The 22093-nt window shown below is 30.0% G+C and overlaps 1 protein-coding gene across 11 annotated transcripts in view; it reads right to left on the bottom strand.

Annotated features, from left to right (window-relative positions):
• FER (FER tyrosine kinase) overlaps positions 1-22093 on the bottom strand; it is a 248539-nt gene that overhangs the window by 139110 nt on the left and 87336 nt on the right. For 8 of the 11 annotated variants that reach the window (XM_031968671.1, XM_031968658.1, XM_031968669.1 and 5 more), the window contains 2 exons: positions 16037-16084; positions 8182-8385 (listed from right to left, as the gene is read on the bottom strand). In XM_031968671.1, the coding sequence (XP_031824531.1) occupies positions 8182-8385; positions 16037-16084 (252 nt within the window). Of the gene's footprint in view, positions 1-2709; positions 2760-8181; positions 8386-15900; positions 15942-16036; positions 16085-22093 lie in introns of those variants that run through there. The other 3 variants (XM_031968688.1, XM_031968693.1, XM_031968672.1) reach the window with 3 other exon arrangements.

The following is a 22093-nucleotide window of genomic DNA, read 5'->3' on the forward strand; positions in this document are numbered from 1 at the left end:
GAAATTGTAGTGTTAGGTATTCTTTTATTTTCCTGATCTCATTAGAAAGTCTTCTAGCTTCTCCCCATTACATATAACAATTACATATTACATATAATAATACATATAACAATTACATATAACACATCTTACAAAACTTTTATAATTAAGGAAAGCTCCATTTATTCCTATGATTACATAATTATTGTTGTTTAACAAAAATATATATTGGATTTTGCCCATTTTTTCTGCCTGTACTAAAATAAACATAAAATGTTTGTTGTTTCTGTGATTAATATAGCAAACTACATATGTAATTTCTAAAAATTAATCCTATATTCCTGTATTAATCCTACTTGGTCAATATATGTTTTCATGATATGTTGCTCTAATCCTTTTGCTAATATTTAATTTAAAATTTTTCTATCTTCCTCAGGGATAACAATCTAAAGTATTTCCTCTTCCTTGGTTATGAATTTCCCTGTTTAGGTGTCATGATCATATCTATATAATGAAAAGAGGTCCTTTCTTTTCCAATTTCTGTAAACAATTGGTGTCGTATTAGGATCAATTGTTCTTTGATTTTGAAAAAGATCACTTAAAAATCCATCTCTTTCTGGACTTTTTTTGGGGTAAAGAAGTTAAATTATGACTTGGTCAATTTCTTTCCTTTTTTTTTTTTGGAAACCGGGTTCTATGTTATTCTGTTAATCTGGACATTTTGTAGTTTTGTAAATCTTCCATTTCATTTAAGTTTTCAGTTTTAGTAGAATATGATTGGACAAAATAATTTCTAATATTATCCTTTATTTGCTCCTAAGTTTATGAATTCCCTCTTTACATTTTTGATAATGATTATTTGATTATCTTCTTTTTTTGAATTAAATTATGTAATGGCTTATATATCTGTTGTTTTGTTTAAACTACTACATTTATTTATTTATTTATACCATTTTATTTTGCTAGAAATTTCATTAATCTCTGACTTTACAGGTTTTCTATTTTGGTGTTTCAAGTTTTTTAATTTGTTTTTCAATTTGTTTTAGTTGTACATGTGCTTAATTGATTTATTCTTTTTCTCTTTTACTGCTGAAGTTTTTCAAATTATAAATTTTCCTTTATATACTGCTTTGGTTGCAGTACCCAAATTTTGGCATGTAGTTTCATTATTATTATTATTATTATCTTTAATGAAATTATCTGTTATATATGTGAATTGTTCTCATACCCATTAAATTTGAGGTGTTACAAGTCTCCAATTGACTTATAATTTTTTTTTCTTCAATGGCCTGTTACTGAACAAAGTTGATAAAAGATATGTTTAATTTAATTTTACATTTTTTTTATCTCTCTGAGGTTTTCATGACCAAACATATTGTCAATTTTTGTAAAGGTGCCAAGAACAATGAAGAATAAATTAATTCCTATTTATTCCTGTTCAATATCGCATTTAACTTTTCTAAAATTCTACTTAGTCCAAGGAAATTCCAAAAATCTTTGAATAGAAAATGCTATTTGCATCAAAGGAAAAAAGTATGGAGATTAAATGTAACTTGTTTTTTTCTTTCATGCTTTTTCCCTCATGTTCTGATTTTTCTCTCCCGCGATTTGGATGCAATGTGCATCCAAAATAAATAAATAAATAGATAAATGTTTGGGAAATCAATGAATAGATAAGATTTGCACTGAGTCCATTCCTCTATTCATTACAATTTAACTATTTTTACTTGTCACTTATTTACCTTTTACTGAAATATTTAAATACTATGCCATTCAGAGTCTATATCTTACATTATCCATTAGTTATTGTTCATAGCATCTTTGTAGCTTTCTTGTTCCTCTCTATTAATCAAGTCTATTTTAGCTTTTGCCTTGTCTGAATTTGATTGCAACATTTATCTAAGTTCTGCTAAAGCTTAATCAATTTTGTCCCATGCTTTTATTTTAATTCTCAAAGTTTTTATATCTCAAGTGGGTTTCTTGTAAATAACATATTCTTAGATTCTACATTCTAATCTAATCTGCAATATTCTTTAATTTTATTGAGATAGTATTGCAAATGAGTATGTACATATATTTATATATACACACATATATACAAAGAGAGCGAAAGGGAAGTGGAAGAGCAGAGACAGAGAGATAAAGACAGACAAGACAGACAGACAAGAAAAAAGAAAACTAGAGTACCATATTTATGATAGCTTATTTTTAAATATTTGAAGGACTATCATGTAGCAAAATGATTATTATTTTAAGTATATTTTGATTACTTATTATAAGTATACTTATGTATACTGTAAAGTATACAAATAGAACTAAATAAAAGACATTTGCAAAGAAGTTCATTTCAGTTTGATGTGCAACGAAATCATTTATTAGGAGAGATATTAGGAAACAAGTTCCCAGAGAAACTAGAGTTAAAGGACTGATCTTACAAATGGGACTATCAAAAAAAAATACACACTTCTCAGCACCACATGAAACTTAGACAAAAATTGACCATGTACAAGGGGCGCAGAGAATTGAAAACAAATGTAAAAAGGAGAAATATATATTCTTTAGAGACTAAAATACAATAAAAATAAAAATTAGTTCAGGGATCACAAACAAAAGAAACAGACCAAATGGAGACTTAACAATGAAATCTTAAATAACAAGTAGGTCAAAGAACAAATCATAAAAACAATTAATAACTATGTAAAAGAAAATGATAATGATGAAACAACATACCAAAATTTCTGGGATGTAGCTAAAGCAGTCCTCAGGGGAAAAATCATATCCTTACAAACATACATTAACAAAATAGAAAAAGAGAGGATTAATAAACTGAATGAGCATTTAAAAAATTGAAAGGCAAAAAATAAACAAACCTAAAATAAGCACAAAAAGAAATATTAAAAATAGAGGGAAAATAGATAAATCAAAAACCAACCAAAAAACCCTTGTAAATGACAAATAAAACTAAAAATTAGTTCTTTTAAAAGTCCAATAAAATTGATAAGCCTTTAGGCTAATCTTGTCAAAAAGAAAACAGAAAATCAGATTTTTAAAATGGCAAATTACCAATGTAAAATAGCAACAAAATCAGAAAAATAAGAATAATGTGAACATGCTATGAACGGTTAAACTTAAGAAACACAAAAAATAGAGGGATATCATATAAAAAATATTAAATATCCAAAGTATCAGAAGAGTAAAGAGAGATATTTTAAATAAGCCTATCTTGGAAAAGGCAATAGATCCTTGATAGAGGAACTATCAAAGAAAAAAAAATCCTCGTCGTTATAAATTCACGGAAAAACTCTATCAAGCATTGAAAGAACAATAAGTACTCATATTTCACAAATTATTCTCAACAATTTAGAAATAAAGAGCTCTACCAGAGATAAATATATCCTTCTATCTAAATTAGGGAATGACAAAACCCAGAAGGAAAACTTAGGCCAATATCATTAATAAATATTCACTAAAAAAATTTTGAAACAAAATCCCACGTAATATACTACAGCAATTTATCTAAGAATTCATTCTTTATGATCAAATGTAATTTAAACCAATAATGGAAGGATGGTTCGACATTAGAAAAACAATCAACATAATTAATTGTATTAAAAACAAAAATCACATGATTTTTTCAATAGATGCAGAAAAAGCCTTTAACAATTTTATACTAACAAAAACCCTACATAGCACAGGCATAAAGGAACTTTTAAAAACATCATAAAAAACACCTGACAATCTATCATAACTTTCCCAGTAAACAGAGGAGTAAAAGAAGGATGCCCACTCTCTCCATTATTATTTGATATAGTTCTGAAAATACTAGCAATAGCAATAAAACAAGAGAAAGAAATTAAACACATAAAGATATCTAAAGAAGAAATAAAAAGGTCCCTTCTTGCTAAGGATATGATGGTTTACTTGGAAAATGCTAAGGAACTGTCTAAGAAGCTTATTGAATTAATGTTTTCTGCAAAACTGCAGACTATAAAATAAATGCTTAGAAATCTTTGTAGATTTCTAATGTAATAATGACATCGCATAGGAAGCAATAAGAGAAAGGCAAATCCCATTCTAAATAATTTCAAAACAAAAAATATCTGGGGACTGACCTAACAAAGCACATATATGGACTAGTATATTACAAAGTATTCCTTAAAGAAATTTAAAAAAAATAGCTGGAATAATATTTAGTGATCATGGCTAGAACATATCAATATAATAAAATGAAAATGCTATCAAAGTTAATTTACTTTGGGAATTTTAATTCCCATGGCATAAAATGATAAAAATTCATTTGGAAAAACAGATTGGAAAGGGGAGAGAGTTAAGTAGGTAGACTTATTAGCAAACTATTGCAACAGTCCAGAAATGTGGTACTAAGGGCCTGCACTAGTGATAGGACAACAGTGTCAAAGGAGAGAAAGTGGCATATTTGAATGATGTTGCAAAAAGGTAATAATTCTGAATTAGGTGTTTCAAAAAACCTTGGTATAATTTTAATCTAGTAAAGATTAAGTCTTTTAAGTTTAAAATCGCACTAAGAATTTTGAAACACTATTATAGAACAGTGAGCATTACAAAATGAAAATAAAAACATAAATTCTTTAGCTCAAAAGACCTCAGCTTTGATACTTATCTTTTCTTTCTCTAAACACTCTTCCTACATAATTCCATTTCTCCTCTTATTTCCACTATTATTTCAATACAGATAATTTCCATATTTTTTGTCCCTATCCTGTACTAATTTCTTGTTTTTTGTTTTTGCATTTTTGTTTTTCTTCCTGGGTTATTTCTACCTTCTGAATCCAATTCTCCCTATGCAACAGGAGAACTGTTCAGTTCTGCACACATATATTGTATCTAAGATACACTGTGACATATTTAACATATATAGGACTGCTTGCCATCTAGGGGAGGGGGTGGAGAGAGAGAGGGGAAAAATCAGAACAGAAGTAAGCATAAGGGATTATGTTGTAAAAAATTACCCTGGCATGGATTCTGTCAATAAAAAGTTATTATTTAAAAAAAAAAAAAACCTGAATGTATCATCTTTTCAAAGATTTGACCTTTTCCCAAATTCCTTATTTCTGAAAATCCCCTTCTTCCCTCAATAGCTTCCCTATTGCTATAAACTTTGCTTTTTCTATGCCATATCCTGTCAGTTCTTTATAAAACATGTTATTTTACCTCTTCTTACTACTCATGCCATCAAACTAAATTCAGGTCCTTATTACCTCTTACCTCAATTAATTGAATTAATCTCCCCATTTCTTATATTATTTCTTCCCTTCCAGTACAACCATAACCCAACTGCCACAGTAATTTTTTTGATGTATATCATTTTTTTGTTAAAAATTTTTAACACCTTTCTAACTACTAAAAAGAACTGAGAATTCTTTACTCAGATGTTCAGGGCCATCCACAATCTGGCTCCAATCTATTTTTCCAGTCCTATTTCAAATTATTCCGTTTGACAATTCTGGACAAACTGAATTAAATCTCATACTCCCTCCTACTCCCTCTGTATAATTCACAAGACATTCCACATGGAATAAATCAAATGTGCATGTTCTACATGGAGGAGGAATTCCTTAAACATCTGCTTACTAAAAGCTTTAAAGACCCATTCTCAAATATCAATGCTTCTTGAAACTTTCTCTTATTCCCCTAAGCAGAGGAAATCTGTTCTCATTGTGAGTTTTCCTATCTATTTAATCATCACCATAGGTTATTTATGTTGAGGCTCTATAGCAGTAAAAACTGTGACCTTTTGAGTTCAAAGCCAGCCTTTGATATTTATTCCCTAATCAAGATGAAATTGCTTAAGCATTCAGGACCTCTATTTTAATCATCTATATAATAAGGATCATAATCTTCAAACTACCCTTTTCATACAATTATCTTGAGTGCTCAATAAATATTGCTTTTAAGCCCATGAAAGCAAGAGAGGCTGATTTGCAGTCAAAAGACATGGGTTTGATATCAGACATGGCTATTTAATATCAGCATAAGCTGCAGTCAGTTGCCATAAAAATTCTTTTCAGACCCTCTTAGTGCATCTTTATGAGTATATCTATTAGTGCATATTTGCATCTCTATATTTCCAATCATGCTAATTCAAATGATCAGGAATCCTCAACAGATAGCTTAGATCCAAGGGATCTTCAACTATGGCCCGTGGGCCAGATGCAGCAGCTGGCAGCTGAGGACAATTATCCCCCTCACCCAGGGCTATGAAGTTTCTTTATTTAAAGGCCCACGAAACAAAGTTTTTGTTTTTACTATAGTCTGGCCCTCCAACAGTCTGAGGGACAATGAACTGGCCCCCTATTTAAAAAGTTTGAGGACCCCTGGCTTAGGAGATAATTAATTGAATAGCATTTTAAGTTTTTTTTGCAAGGTGATTTATATATTATTTTATCTGATTCTCATAAGTTATTAATATAACAATGTTAAAATGTTATTATAATATATGATGAGGTTGTTCTGTTATTCCCATTTTACAGATAAGAAACCTGAGGCTAAAAGAAGTCAGGCAACTTGACCAGGATCATCTATCTAATAAGAGACTGAGACAGAATTTGAAATCAGGCTTTCCTGGTTTCATGTTTAGTGTTCCATCGTTACACTACTTAGATATCTATAATAATAATAGAAAAATTGTCATTATTATTACATTTTATTTAATCTCAGACAATTTTTAAAAGAAGTAATTTAGTAAATAACAAAAAAAAAAAAAAAAGCATTTAGTTTGCTTCCTAAATTGTGGTTTGGTCTGCTAATAATCTCATGCCATTTTATTAATAATAAAAACCAAAACAAGTTACAAAAACACTACCAAAGGATTTTGCTGTGACCACAAGGAAGAACATCACTGTTTCTAAATAAAATCTAGTAGGCCTTCTTGTTCTTTTCTAAACAAGAAAGGATGCAAATGTACCCTTATTACATCTAAAATACATGACAGATTTAGTGTTATAGATAGAACATCAAAATCTAAGTTCAAATATGAATAGAGCACAAAGATTAATAATTGACATTAAACCAAACTGGCTATATAGAATGACCAGAAAGGTAAATTTCTAAGTACATATATCTCTGATCAGCCTGTGATTAATTAGCTCAGTGGCTTTTATCAAAGAGCCATGTAAGGTAAAGGTTATGGTTTGATTACATGTAGATCAAATTATTTTGTTCTATTCCAAGGACAAAGGCTACATAGCACCAACCCAAAAGCTACCCATTCAAACAAATTCATTTAATTCAGCACAAAACATTTGTTAGGTGCTTAATGTGTATAGAACACTATAACAAAGACTAGGGAAAATGCAAAGATAAATGATATGAGAAATACAAACAAATAAAAATAAAGAATATGGTGAGGGTCAAACCCTCTACTCCAGATAAAGACAGTAAGATAGAAAGCTAACTGGACAGACCAGAAAATGGCAAAATAAAAGGCTATAGATAAACACAACTACCTTTATGAAAACCTCCAAAATATTAAGAAACATACCACATGAAACTAACTAAATTAAAGGTGGAAAATTCAAGGAAAAGAAATTCAGCAAAGAAAAAGCAAAGGACATGAAAGGAAAAAAGCTATCAAGAGGCCACAATATTTCCCCTCTATCCCAATTCTTAAGGCTGAAGGCTTAAAATTTAGGACTAAAGGCAAGAATCTTATATGGATGCTATCCTTTGCTGGGTGGCATCCCAATCTGTACTAAGGGTTGAATGAGAGATGACAATACTGAGGCTCAAGGAGTTAGAGAATAAAGTTAAATTTGAAAATAATAATAGATCATCAGTAACAGAGTCACCCCATATGCAAAAATATAATCAAAGACCTTCAACTACCAATAATAGAAGTTGAGAAGTTAAAATTCCATGAGAATAGAAAATAGCATAGAGTTTGAAGAAAAGTCATAGCATAATAAAATTCCTACACAATTAAGAAATACTCTGGGTATAACATGGATATAAAATGTTAGTGAAATTGTAGAACATCATCTTTTAATTGCTATGAAAAATAATTAAAATTAACTTAAAATAATGATTCTACATGGGTACCTCATATTTATTAAAACTCATTTATGACTCCAAGATTACTTTCGAGTATTAATATAGGAATCTGTCAGAAACTACCCATTATTATATTATTTCTATATATTAAAATAAACTTTAACACCAACATACATCAGCAAACTGTATAATAAAGTGTCTTCGTTGTCCATCTGAAAACACAGACAGGACATATTCACCAGGTTTCCCGTGACTCTCCCGAACCAAGAAGTCTCCTTGTTGCTTTAAGAGTTCCTGTGCTTCTATTCTTGGAATTGCACCATGGTACCAATCCTGTTCTACCAATGGCTTGTCACATGCTGATATTACATCACAGAACTTGAATAAACATTAAAGAGAAAAATAAATTAGAAGAAATAACGTTTTACTTTTTTCATTACAATGAAATTACATTTCATTACAAAAATATTTTATTTGTATTTTTCATTGATGGTCTAAAACTTCCTTAATTAATATATCATACTTTTCAGAACAAAGTGACTGCTTCACATATTTTTATCTAAACAAAATTAAGTATTTTTAAGAGTTGTAAAGAATCTCAGAGGTCATCTACTCCATCCCCCTAATTTAATAGATTAGAAAAATGAGACCAAGAAAAGTTAAGTGACTGGCCTAAAGTCACAAAGTTCTGTAGAAAGTAGTAGAACTGAGATCCAAAACCAGATAACTTTGAATCTAAATCCTGAATTCTTTCTACTATATAAGTTTTTAATAGACAACTTCCAAAAAGGTCTATTTGTGTTTTTTGTAAGATAACTCTAAGAAATTCTATGCTTTTAAAATTCTGATAATTAAATTAAAGCCAAAAAGTATATGGAAAATTAATACTAATAATACTGATTTTGTTCAACTGATATCAAAAATTATAAAATTTAAGTTTCTAGTTTATACACAAAAAATTAAAATATTCATCATAATATACACTTATTTTTACTTATAAAGTTGTATTAATTATTTTTGTATAATCAGTTCAATTTATTGGATTGTATATTATCTATGCATTCCAAGGCCAAGTTTTCCTGTCAACTGCAAGCTGCTACTGCTTTATCTACTACTGCTTTTAGAGATGTCTTGTCAAGGATTCACCACTATTTTCATCTCTATCAAGATTTCTTATTGTTGCCAACTCTGTAATTTGTTTGTTTTCATTCTTAGAAAGCTACTACATAAAACCAGAAAAAAAATCTTGTAAATGAAAAATCTCAATGGTTAATATTAGGCAAAACTTCAGATATTGTGAGCAATTCCTAGAAGACAAAACCCAGCTTAAAAAAAAAAAAAAAAAGTAAAATGTCTGGGATATTATACCGATACTAAAATATTAAGATAGCCAAGGGTTAACAATACTTTCTTGACATATCTCTAATTTGTGGTAAATGGAATCTTACATTTTCTCACACAAAGTGAATAGATTTGAAATTTTCATTTAAATGGAGGAATACAGAATAGTAGACAGAAAACTAGCCTTGAGGTCAGGAAGCCTAAGATTCAAATTCTACCTCTAATACACACAGGCCACTTAAACCTCAGTATTCCAGCCAACTCTGTAAGACTAAGTTGCAAGAGAAAATGCCTACCTAAATTAATAGAGGGATTTCCTCATTTAAGTGTAATATCACTGAAATCATAGCTTGATCTCTATGCCCTATTTTATTTACATATATACAGTTATGTAAAAAGCTTTTTAGTTCCATATATACCCATGAGAGACTAAACAGAAGTCATTTAACCTCGGAATGTCCCTAAAACTCTCAAAGATTAAATTTGAGAGGATTTGCAGGTTTGCATAATTAAATGAAATTTTGACATTTGGAACATTTTCAACAGTTATATATAGAGAATAAATCCTCACCAATTAAAACATGCATTTAACATAATCATATGATTAACATATAATTAAATTATAAAATACATCTAACATGGGAAAGGCAAAGCTAATTTAAATTATGTTTGTTAATGAAAAATTGAGGAACATCACAAAGACTTTAAGGTTTTATAGGCTAAACAGTATAGCAGAAAGACCATTTAATTACAAAACATGGGTTAAAGATCCTGCTTTGAAAATTATTCCTAGTTAATCTCAGGCAAGTTAATTGACCTCTCTGCAACTCAGTTTCCTCACCTGTAAAATAGAGATAATACCCAATCATATTCTCATAAGATTCTTATTTAAATAAAATTATAATGGAAGTGAAATGTCTTTTTAAGATTTACAGTGTGGCCAAATAAACATATTATCTTCATTATACAAGAAGTTAGTTAAGTTTGCCTATAATATTTGTATTACTTATTTTAAAAATATATATATTTTTCTCAGTTACAAGTAAAAACCATTTTGAATATTTGTTTTTTTTTTATTTTGAGTTCCAAATTCCCTTCCCCCTTCTTGAAAATGCAAAACAAATGTAATTTGACAGATTATACACTGCACCATTTCTGATATCCAAATCAATTAGGATGTTTCCCCAAGGGACCAATATTTTCCATCTGAAATGAATAATGCAACAAAACTTATATTCAGTTCATTACAGCAATATTCAATGTAGTGTATTATAGAAAATGCACTTGAAACTGTGCTAAGTTTAAGAAATCTTTTCTCTATCTCTGTATAAAATATTTTTAAATCTAAAAGTATAGCTAAGGGTCTCCACAAAATTCTCCTAATATTTAAATACTTATCTATTTGGCCCTTAATGAGGTGATCAAAGAAAGATATAAACGTAGTTACTGGTACATTTAAAACTAATGGTTTGGGCCATTTCCATTGCATAGAAAAGGCAGATGGTTTTTTAAAAGCCTAAGAATTATGCCCAATAGGACCCTATAGAAAACCTCAGTTTTGTGCCTTCAAATAATATTTACTGAGCATACATATGGCTAAATGTCTCTACATTTACAGACAGTGGGGAACTTTGGGTAAGGTATAAGACCCTTCAGTCCAGAGGGAACCTACTGACAATGTCTGGTTTGGCTCCCCATTTCCCTTTGGTGCTCTCACCTTTCCTGACAAGTTAGTCAAGGAGGGTGTGACTACCTATGTGCAACTTGAAGCAAGGGATACTTACAGTAAAGAGGCATTTACATAGCAGGGTGCTTGTAGTTAGTACTTGCACAGTGTGCTATGGTGATGTATATAGTTAGCACTTGCTCAATGTGATGTGATGATATAATGGTTCTCTAATTGGCACATGCTTAGTGTGTTGTAATGATATAATCATACTTAAATATTTAAGGGCTGAGAGGATTTGAAATAGATACTCCATCTTTGACCATCCCCATAAGTCTCCTGCTTCCTTTACTCCTCCTCTAAGACCAAGGCTGCTCCTGAGATCCTTCAGAGAGCTAGTCCAGATGGTACATTTTGGCACCTGAACAGGATCTTCAGAAGGAAGCTACAGCTAAATATTTTAAAAATTCACATTCTGAAAGAAAAACGATTCTAGAATATTTCTAATTATACATAATTTATTTTAATTGGATTTATAACTCTAAACACTAAAAATTCAACTGAGCCTTTATTGTCCTCTAATTTGATTTTGTGATTTATTATATAGGAATCTTTCAATTGAAACAAATTATCCAACTAAACTTCACTAATTTTCTTTTTTTCTTAATTTCAAGCCTTTTTATTAATGAACAAAAAGATACTCGTAATTAATTACTTTCTTTTAAATGAATGATATTTCTATATATTTTTCACTTTAAATTCTTCAATTTGGAAAAAATGATGATAAATTTAATATTAAATACAAATATAACTCAACTTCTTTGTAAAACAGTAGTTTTAATGAATAAAATTCAACTATTCAATCATTCCTTCTATCTACATCATGTTTATTTGGCCATTTATTCCCCACTACTTTTTCTTTTACATTTTTTGTAATTAGAGGTTACTCTGTTCTTTTGTTATCCTTTAATCCCTCAGTTTCTTCATATATTCATCAAGTACATTTTTAAATGGAAAAATGGCTTCAGAAGTCTTTCTATTTCAATATAAATTTTGAGAAACTTTTTTAAAAATATATCCAAAGAATGTTTTTAAGGAAGAACCAAAGAACCAAAGAACCAAATGCTAGAAGGATGGAATACTGAGATTTTTATAAATGGGAATATAATAAATATATTATTAACTGAATGACCTGTAAATGATTTAAAGTTCAGAATTCTAAAGGGGTTTTTTTCCAAAATGGTTAAAATGTTACTTTTTCCTCAAGTTTTAACTATCAAATCTCATTGAAAAAAAATTTTTAATGTAACTAAAATGAAAAAATTCTAAGTTCAGGCAGTGATTCATTATAATAGGTTTTAAAATAATTTGGTCAATAAAAAATTTTAAACCATAACTCAGTGTATCTTTTTCCCTTTTTTTGGCAAAGGAATAAAATTTGGTACAGTGGAAAGAACATTGGATTTGGAGCCAGAAAATATGTGGTTGGATTTCTGATTCTGCTACTATATACTACTTGTGGCAATCCTAGGCAAGGCAAATTTAACCTCTCTTGGCCTCAGTTTCCTTATCTACATAAAATGAGGGGATGGTCTACATGACCTCCAAGGTCCCTTCCAGTTATAAATCTATGTTACTATGAAAAATGTTATTTAAAAAAAAAAGAAAAGAAAAGAAATCAACATAAGCAATAACATCCTAGGTTCTGACATTTATTTGCCTTTCCCTTTCTAACCATATTCTAGTATGGGTAGGGAGAAGCAGTGTGGCATAATGAAAAAACACAAGTTTTTTCTCAAAGGACTGCTGTACAAACCCTCATTCTACGACTTACTATCTCTGTAACATTAGATATGTCACCTCAATTATAACCTAATCTTTAAAATGAAAGGGCAAGACTAGTAAATCTAGATGACCTCTAAGATCTCTTCCTGCTCTATACCAAAAATCCTAAACCTGTGAAGATTACAGCATAGGAAATTCTAAACAAGAGGTGCACACACATTGAATAAGCCATTTGATTTTGATACCTGGTAGCAATGTGACATTTAAATACAATTTCAGAGTTTGCTTTTTTGATACTTCTTTAATCCAGACAGTTAACAGTTTCTTGTCTTCCTAAGGACAAGAATCTTGTCTCATTGTCTTGTCTTATTTTAAGACTAATGTTTAGGCTAATGACAAACTAATGCATTCAAAAAAGGACAGCTAGGATGGTAAGAAGGCCCTAAATGATGGTTAATGGCTGAAGGAAATGGGGCCAATCCACCAAGGGATGATAAGATTTATAGGTAATTCTAGTACTATGCTCAAATATTTCAAATGCTTTTACCTGAAAAAGGGATGAGACTTATACTATCTCTCTGAAGGGCAGAAGTAGGACAACTGGGCCAAAAGTTCATAGATTTAGAGAAGGAAGGGATTTGGGGGCATCTAGTCCAAAACTCTCATTTTACAGATAAGGAAACTGAGGCCCAGAGAAACCAAACGACTTGATCACGTTCACACATAAAATAAGCTAGAGTCCAGAGTCTAATTAATTTTCTGAATCCACTGTCAGGGTTCTTTCCACTGAACTACACACTGAACTAACAGATTTTAAACTTCTGGTCTAAAAGGATTTTCTCTCAGAATTGCTCAAAAACCGAATTCAAAAGTTTTCTACCACAAGGAATTTTTTAAACTAGGAAGGAAATTTGATGAAATGGCCTCTAAATTCACTTCCAACTCTAAGATTCTTGTTTTTTTAGATATAGCAAGTAAACTTTACTTCTATTACTTTGGGAACATATACCTAGTTGCTTTGCTAATTAGTTTCTGCTGGGAAGGAGGACAAAGTGGCCATGATCCCAGTAAATTAGTCTCTTTCTTAGCCAGAGCTAATTGCAAAAGTGTCATCCATCCTGGGCTGAAGTTTATATGGATTTAACACATCCCTGACCAACTCAAATTTGCTTCTATATGATCATCTTGGAAATAGAAATTTTGCCAATATTCATCATCCTCAGCCCTCTGTGCTCTTAGAATTGTTCACTAAGTGTCCAAATGTTTATTATCACATACATAAGTTGGGTGGAACTTTCTTTTGAGCAAAGTAGCTGACACTTTTCTATAACATTAGAAAAAAAGCATTTTTTTCTATGTTCACACTTCTAAAAAAGAAATTTTTCTCTTCTACTATTCTGGCCCTCTGAATGGTCAATTTCTTCCTGAGGCTAATTGTCACAAGACAAGGCAGAACAAAGAAGGCAACTCAAGACTGTGTTCCATACCCAAGAATAAATGGGAGGCACATTTGGAAAGCAACAAACTTTATATTTGGGGAGTGGGTTGGGTAGCTAATAAAGGAAGCAAAGAAGGTGGGGTGAAGAAATATACTATCTATTCTAATAAGTTCTGGTAAATCACCAAAAATGTAAGAAGAAATATGTTCAGTCTTTATCACGGTTTAATAGAAAAGATAAGTACCTTTTTTAAAGGACAAAATGCTAAAAAAGTTAAAGTCTTGAAAATAAAGAATCCAAATTTTAAGAACAGTATGGAAAAGAATTCAAGTAAAATTCCATATATAACTCAACCAAAGAATCAAATTTCAAAGCTTACTTGAATAATCATTATTTTTTATTCCTTTATTTAGACTTAACATTGGATTAATTATTTCTTGGCATTTCATGAAATTCTAAAACAGAAAAAAAATCACTTTGCTTTTAAAAATTAACATCACATAGAATTCTTAGGAAGAATTTGGAAGGACTGAGTAATCAGATATAAAATGGTATTTGAATTTCAGAAATGTGAGAGAACTCCTGGTTGAAGAATAGGAATGTGAATCATGAAGCCAAAAATATATTTAAGGGAAAGGAAGCCAATCAATTTAGGAAAATGATAATATTGCAAAATCAAACTATTTGGTTTAATAATTATATGTATGAAGGTTTAAATAAATTATGAAACTCTAAGTAGCAACATTCTCCCTTAAAAAGTATGAAAAACAAGAATATTGGCCTAAACATTTTAAATGATTCAATTCTAGACACAATAAAAATTAGGAAAGGAGGCAAACTATATACTTCACATTTCTTTGGTTACCTGTTCTGCAGTATTCTTGTGTGACAAGACACTCTCTAGAGAAATAAATTATTTTTACCTTTCATTTCTTGTCTAATACTTCTGCTGCCAGCACATCTTCTGTTTTCCTGTTTCTTCTCTTTTTTTTTTTACTTCTTTTCTTCCCTTCATTTATCTTTATTCCTTAGTTTTTAGCCTTTTTCCTCCACCTTCTTTTCTCATTCCCATATTATTACTTTAATTACACTTGCCACACCATTCTTTTCTTATACTTCTCTACTCACCCACCATTTTATTTTCTCTTCTTCTATATTCATCTCTCTTATCATATTCAATATTTCTCTCTTCTTAAGTAATTTTTTTTGCTATTCTAGAACAATAATATATACAAATGTGGCAAAAATGAATTATTAACATTTACCACTTTGGGGAAAGCAATTCATAATCCACTTAATTGCACCAAGTCTATTTCTTATAATACTCTTGAACTATAATGAGTCAGTACAGCATTCTTTCTCAATAGGAAAAAAAAACAGGTATCATTTTGGGATTTCCTAGCCAAAGCACATTATCAATCTAATGGGATCTCTGTCATTTATTTTCAAGATTCAGCCAGGATAATAAACAGATTTTCTCTCTCAAAGTGAGATATATCCTGTTACCCATCCTTTGTTTATCCTAACAAATATGAATGTGCTATATAATTAATAAAATAAAACTTCCTTCTGACAGCATAAAAATTAAGTCAACTTTTTCTAAGGATGGCCATGGAAGAAAATATTGGATATGGCAGTGATTCATGATACAAGAAACTTAACTTTTTATCCTCCCTTGTTTCTCATTCTTTGCATCTTAGAGCCTAGGCAAAAAATGTAAATAAAGACCTTAAGAATAATAAAAGACAGCTAACATTTAAAAAAATATATAAATAGTAACCTGAGCTTAATAACATGCCTTTTTAGAGGAAGTACAAGGTTTCTCTCCTACTTTCGATGGAGTGCACTAAAAAATACAAGAGGTTTCTTATGTTATGTAAAATAATAACTCCATTTCCTATACTATGTGTGGAAACTAAATATTATCATACTGCAAATATATACAAAATATCTATATACACATATATAATCTAACCAAATGTTGAAATTGCATTCATACAAACAGACAAAAAATATCTTAAGGGATTATCATATTTCATATCAGAAAATCATATATCTTTCTTTTCCTCTACATTTTTATATTAAATTGCAAGGCAATAGAAACCTAAGGTGAATAACATTTATATCAATAAAATATAAAATGAATAAAAGTATTAATAAAGTATTATTTCATTGGTTACATAAATATTTTTCTAATATCTCAAGTGTATATAGCATATTTGTCAAAAATGTAAGCTCATTAAAAGAATTCTTCTAAGAGCACTCTTAAATCATAAACCAAAGGCATATTGGTAGTATTAGGCAAATAACTTCATTTTTCAGAGTCTCAATTCTTTCATCTGTAAAGAGATGGAGGAGTTCTATAGCAAACATAGCAAGTAGGGCAATCAATAATTCATTACAAAAAAAAATAAGAAAGAAAACACTTGTAAACAACAAAATGTCTATTTAAATAATGCAAGGATACATTATGTCATATAATGATGTGAAACAGATTTTATTAAATATAGCATGATTTAAGTAGAATCTGTTTGAAATAAATTCTGAATGCTGTCTTCAGAGGATGCTTAGTAACTGGTTTCTACTTGAACTTCTAAGGAGTGCTCTTTGAAAAATTAGCTTTCTGAGGGCCTGTCTAGGTTTCCAGGGGCCTAGTAACTAATCATATTTTGGCACACTTGATACTTTTTAGAAAGATGTTTGTATAATACATACAATTTTTAAAAGACCAGTCTATCACAAAAATAAGTATTAATTCTTTATGGATAACTATAATTTATAATTTATTTAACCTTAAATTCTTTTAGTCTCTTACTATGAAATTGATCTAAATATTCATTTTATGCTTTTAAAGTTAGATACAGATTTTATTCCCGTGTTATACAGATGAATTTATATCCTGAGGAAATTACTCAGATAATTCAGGGATTAGGAGTGCAAAAATTTTGTTTGAAATATTCACAAAAATTTTTGACCTGGAAAGTTATCTAAATGTTCCACCCCATTTTGTTAATTCAGTGTATATTCTTTTATAGACTATAACACTTAGCCTCACAAGCTTTTTAAATTCTAGCTATCCTTTTTATTAACAGCAAAAGGTTTGCTGCAAAAGATGCTCATCATTTTTATTGATTAAGCTTTTATTCATATATAGGCAAATGAAGGGAATCATTTTTCAGAATCTTGTCTAAAAAACACTTCCAGAAAAATCTTATAAGCATATAAGTTCTTCCTGTACTCCTTTTTATCAATATTTATTAATAACATACTTTTATTTAAAATATAAAAGTAAGTACTTAAAGTAAGTTTATTGATGACATGCTTCACATGGAAAATAACACAAAAAGAAAATTTTATAATTGTCTTTGAGTCTTGATAGGTAGATTAGTCCTAAGTTAAACTAATTACTAAGTGGTAAAATTTCAGTAAAAATATTCATTAATAATATTTTACATGGCTTATGAAGTAATATCTTAATACTGAATAAAAATAATTAAAAATAAAGCCATTTAACTATTTTTTCCTATTCTGATATAATCTCCCAAAGAACATTTTTTCAATAAAACATATGTAGCAAGATCTATAAGACTCATAAATACTCAGATTTTCTTTTGTTTCATAAGACAGACATTTATTTTAAGGAAACATTACACAATAAGGGAATTTTACAATATTTTTCACTGAAAGGATATCAGTATTATGTCCATGGAAAATGCTTCAGTTTAAACTTTTCTTATATATTATCTTACTGCTCCTATCATTTCTTTCTTTTAAATTTGATTAAAAAATTTATCAAAGTTTAATAACTTTGATAATTAAGTTATAATAATTAATTTTTATATATTAATTTCTGATCCATGACTCCATTACACTATACTATTTGCAAAGAAATTACATGAGCACTGCTACAACTATTTTAAGCTCTTCATTTCAATTTGCTTCTTTAAGTTTTCTCCAAAAACTTTATTTGACTTAAAATTTGGCCTTAAAACATATATATGTGTATTTATATACAGTTACGGTAGTTGTGTATATATGGTGTGTGTGGGGGTGTGTGTGTGTGTGACAGAGAGAGACAGAGAGACAGACACAGAGACAGATAGAGACAGACAGAGAAAGAGAGAGGTGGGGGGAGGAGAGAGAGAGAGAGAGAGAGAGAGAGAGAGAGAGAGAGAGAGACAGAGACAGAGAGAGAGAGATGAAGACAAAGACAGAGACAGAGACAGAGACAGAAAAGGAGATGAGGACGATAGGGGGAAAAGGGGAGGGAAACAGGAAGGGAAAAAAAGAGACTACAGGATGTTGTAGCAAACAATGTCAGAAAAAGGTCATCTTCTAAGATCTTTAATGCTTTTATTTAACTTAGCTCTCAAATTATTTGTAATACCTTTTAGTATAATATTTTAAAACTGAAAAAAAAAGGTTTACAAATAATCCAAGCAACTTTATAAATACTAATCTTTTAATATTTAACAAACTAGAATTAAAATGATAATCTTTTGGGGAAGGGGATATTGTGCTAAGATGAACTGTCATTATGCCTAAGACAACTAAAAATGAATACTTAAATCAAGATTACTTATCTTTAGCTAATACTAATAATTATGATAGTCATAATAAAAAGAACAAGCTAACATTTATGTAGTTCTTTAAAGCTTATAAGGCAAGTTCTACATATGGCCTCAATTATTTTACTTCAAGAGATCATTATATGTATCAAGAGAATTGAAAATCTTAGGGCATTCATCTGATCAAAGAATAGAGGGCTTTTATCTGTTAGAAAGATATCACTTATTATCCTGGCTATATCAAGAAAGTAAACATTTCCCTAAATTCTCAAATGTATCAAAAGTTCTGTTCTTTTTTATAAATATGATTTATACTAATAGAAATTTTAAGGATTTAAAATCAAAATGGGAAATACTAAAGGGAAATGGATATTTTAGTAGTATACATTAATTTTGAGGAATGTAATTCAATTAGACTGATATAAGCTGAATTGTACTTAAATGATTGTCAATATGTATGCTAAAGATTACTTTAAGAAAAATGATTTCACTTAACACTTCCTAGCTGTGTGACCCTGGGCAAGTCATTTAACCCAATTGTCTCAGGAAAAAAAAATGTAGATTAAAAAGTTATGTTTTTATAACATTAATTCACTGACATTGCAAATAAGAGGTGTGATACATACTATATAAGAATATAACTCAGTAGATTATTAATATAATGAACACTTTGATTTCCCCTATGTTCTTCATTTCCCAATCAGCTGCCCTCCTTTGGATTTCTTCACTTTGTCCCCAAGAAACTCATCATCCTGCAAGATTGATCAGATGTGGTACTCATATCTACTTACATCTTCTAATCCTAGAATGTGTCTGATTGGAAGATTGAACCAAGAGGTTCTCTCAAAAATTTCACTGGGCTTTAGCTAATGTAACCAACTACCTGTTGTACAGGATAAACTGACTGAAGACCTGTCATAAGGATGAGGCTTCGACCTAATTGTTACCTGAGACTCTGCAATAATAAGTTGAGCTAATAGCTAAAAAGCTGCAGGTGTTCAATTTGAATGACCATTCCCCTCTTGGTTCCTACAAACTCTTAATTAGCATTTAAGCACTTCTTTTAAAGGTGATATTGGTTTGGAGAATTCAGGTAAGGAAATTCTCATTTGCTTGTATAGCAGTTCTCTAGGGAAATTTGAATTAAGAATTTATTATTTACTAATATTCTTTTGCTTTCTTTCTGTTTCTTCGTTTAGAAAATACTCCTCCAGGACAAAGACAGAAAAGGCTGGGGGGGCTTGGAAGCTTCTGTGTTCAGTGTCTATTTAAAATAATTTAGTGTTTTGCAGTTTGTACTTTGCACAAACTACTGACAACTTGTCTATTAGGAGTTACCCTTTCTTGCAAATTAATGCCCCCCTTTTGCTTTTCTTACTCTGAGAGTCTCTGATTTTAATTTGGGGTCACTGTCCCACACACTGTAATAACAAAATGGCAGAAACTATTTCTCTTGTGGCTGAACAGACTGTATATTATGTCTGATCTCTAATGTAGTCATTTCTTTTTAAAAGTAATAAATTTGGAGAGACTCTGACTGGGATAACATTTGAAACTATACAAAGATAAATTATTTTGTTTGATTTAAATAAATTATTTTTATTTGAATATGAAAAAAATCTTTCTGTTTAAAAAGGCCTCCCGGGCCGTCCATTCCTTCACATTTCCGACTACATACTTGTGAGCTTCTCCATGATGCCTTTTTCAGTTTCCCTTTCTATAATGTGTTTCCCCACAAAATAGCAAGCTTCTTGAGGGCTGGGGATGTCTCTGTTTTAGCAAATAGAACAGTGCCTGGCACACAGTGATAATTAATAACTATTTGCTGACTTTCTACTACTAGATATACCACTAACTAGTGGAGCAATAAGAAAAAGCTCACCCCTTTCTACCACTTTTCTATCTTGCATGGAATTTGAATTACTTACTTAGTCCTAAGGTCCAAAAGCCTCTACCAGTTTCCTAACATCTGTATTTATTTCAAAGAAATGTGACATATTAAAGTCTCAGGAAATGATGTTGGACAAATGTAACCTCCAATAATCTCTGGTCATAAGAAAATTGCATAAGCAGGAATTACCTCCCTTTTCTCAGAGAATAATTTTCTTTTGTCCTACCTTTATATACTTTTAAAGATATTTCCTTGGCTGAAACTAAAGCTTAGTCAACAATAAAATTGACTATTTTAGATTTAGTTGAGTAATTAGGCATTAAAAGAAGTACTATTATTCACAAAGTAAAATAATAAGCTTTTCTTCTATTGATTCTATTGAATCAAAAAACAAAATTTCATATGCATATGTTCCATTTCTTAAATGGAACACAATTCCTGGAAGACATCATTGGTGAGGACCCCTGTCCCATTCCCAGTAATTTTTTTTGTTTGATAGTAATTGTTTTGTCTCTTTCTTTCCTCCTCCCCTCCCCCCCAAGCTCTGCAAGGTAGCTTAACATTCAGGTCATCTCTCTACCTTTTAATTCCCACAAAAATGATTGCTTTAATTGGAAGTAACACTACTAGTAATGAAGGGTAAAATATGTTGTGTAATTTTTAAATTTTTTTTTCCCTTTTAACTAGTAGCCTGAACAAATTATTTTACTGAATCAAAAAACAAAATTTCATATGCATATGTTCCATTTCTTAAACAGTTATCAAGTAATTTGAAATAGTAATTTTAAAATTATTTTACAACAGGAAAAACATAAAAATAATAAATAAAATAAACAACAGATGATGTTTCAGGATTTGTTAATCTTTTCAGTGAAATTCTGTCATCCTTGAATGCAAAAAATGCATTCTGCTTCTCTGGGATAGATATCACTATATACACAAGTGAATTCAGAAGATAGTTGGGTTATTAAGTTGCTACCTAGCTTTTTAGACTAACTTAATTTCTACTTTTTTGTAAATATGATCATCCATTTTCCTAAAAAGCAAAATTTTTAACATACATGTCTGTGACACCTACTCATATGTATACTAACAAATACTCATAATGCCTTTTATTAGGTAGAAAATTATGTAATTACAACCAAAATTGTTTTCAAAAGAATAGTCATTAATTTTTATTATGTACTGCATATTTGATCAACAATCCAAGAGAAACCATGTTATAGCTTCACTATGGATGGTTAATTTCTTAGAATTAAAAAATAAACAAAATAATTTTAAAGCATATGAAGTAGGATAAAAACATTCTTTAATTCCCTCAGTCAATGAGCTGTTACAAATGGGGCAAACTCTTTTTCTACTAGCTATATTTATACGATAGATTTACATATCAACA

The sequence above is a fragment of the Sarcophilus harrisii genome, chromosome 1 (assembly GCF_902635505.1).
Source record: "Sarcophilus harrisii chromosome 1, mSarHar1.11, whole genome shotgun sequence".
In the NCBI taxonomy this organism is placed as follows: domain Eukaryota; kingdom Metazoa; phylum Chordata; class Mammalia; order Dasyuromorphia; family Dasyuridae; genus Sarcophilus; species Sarcophilus harrisii.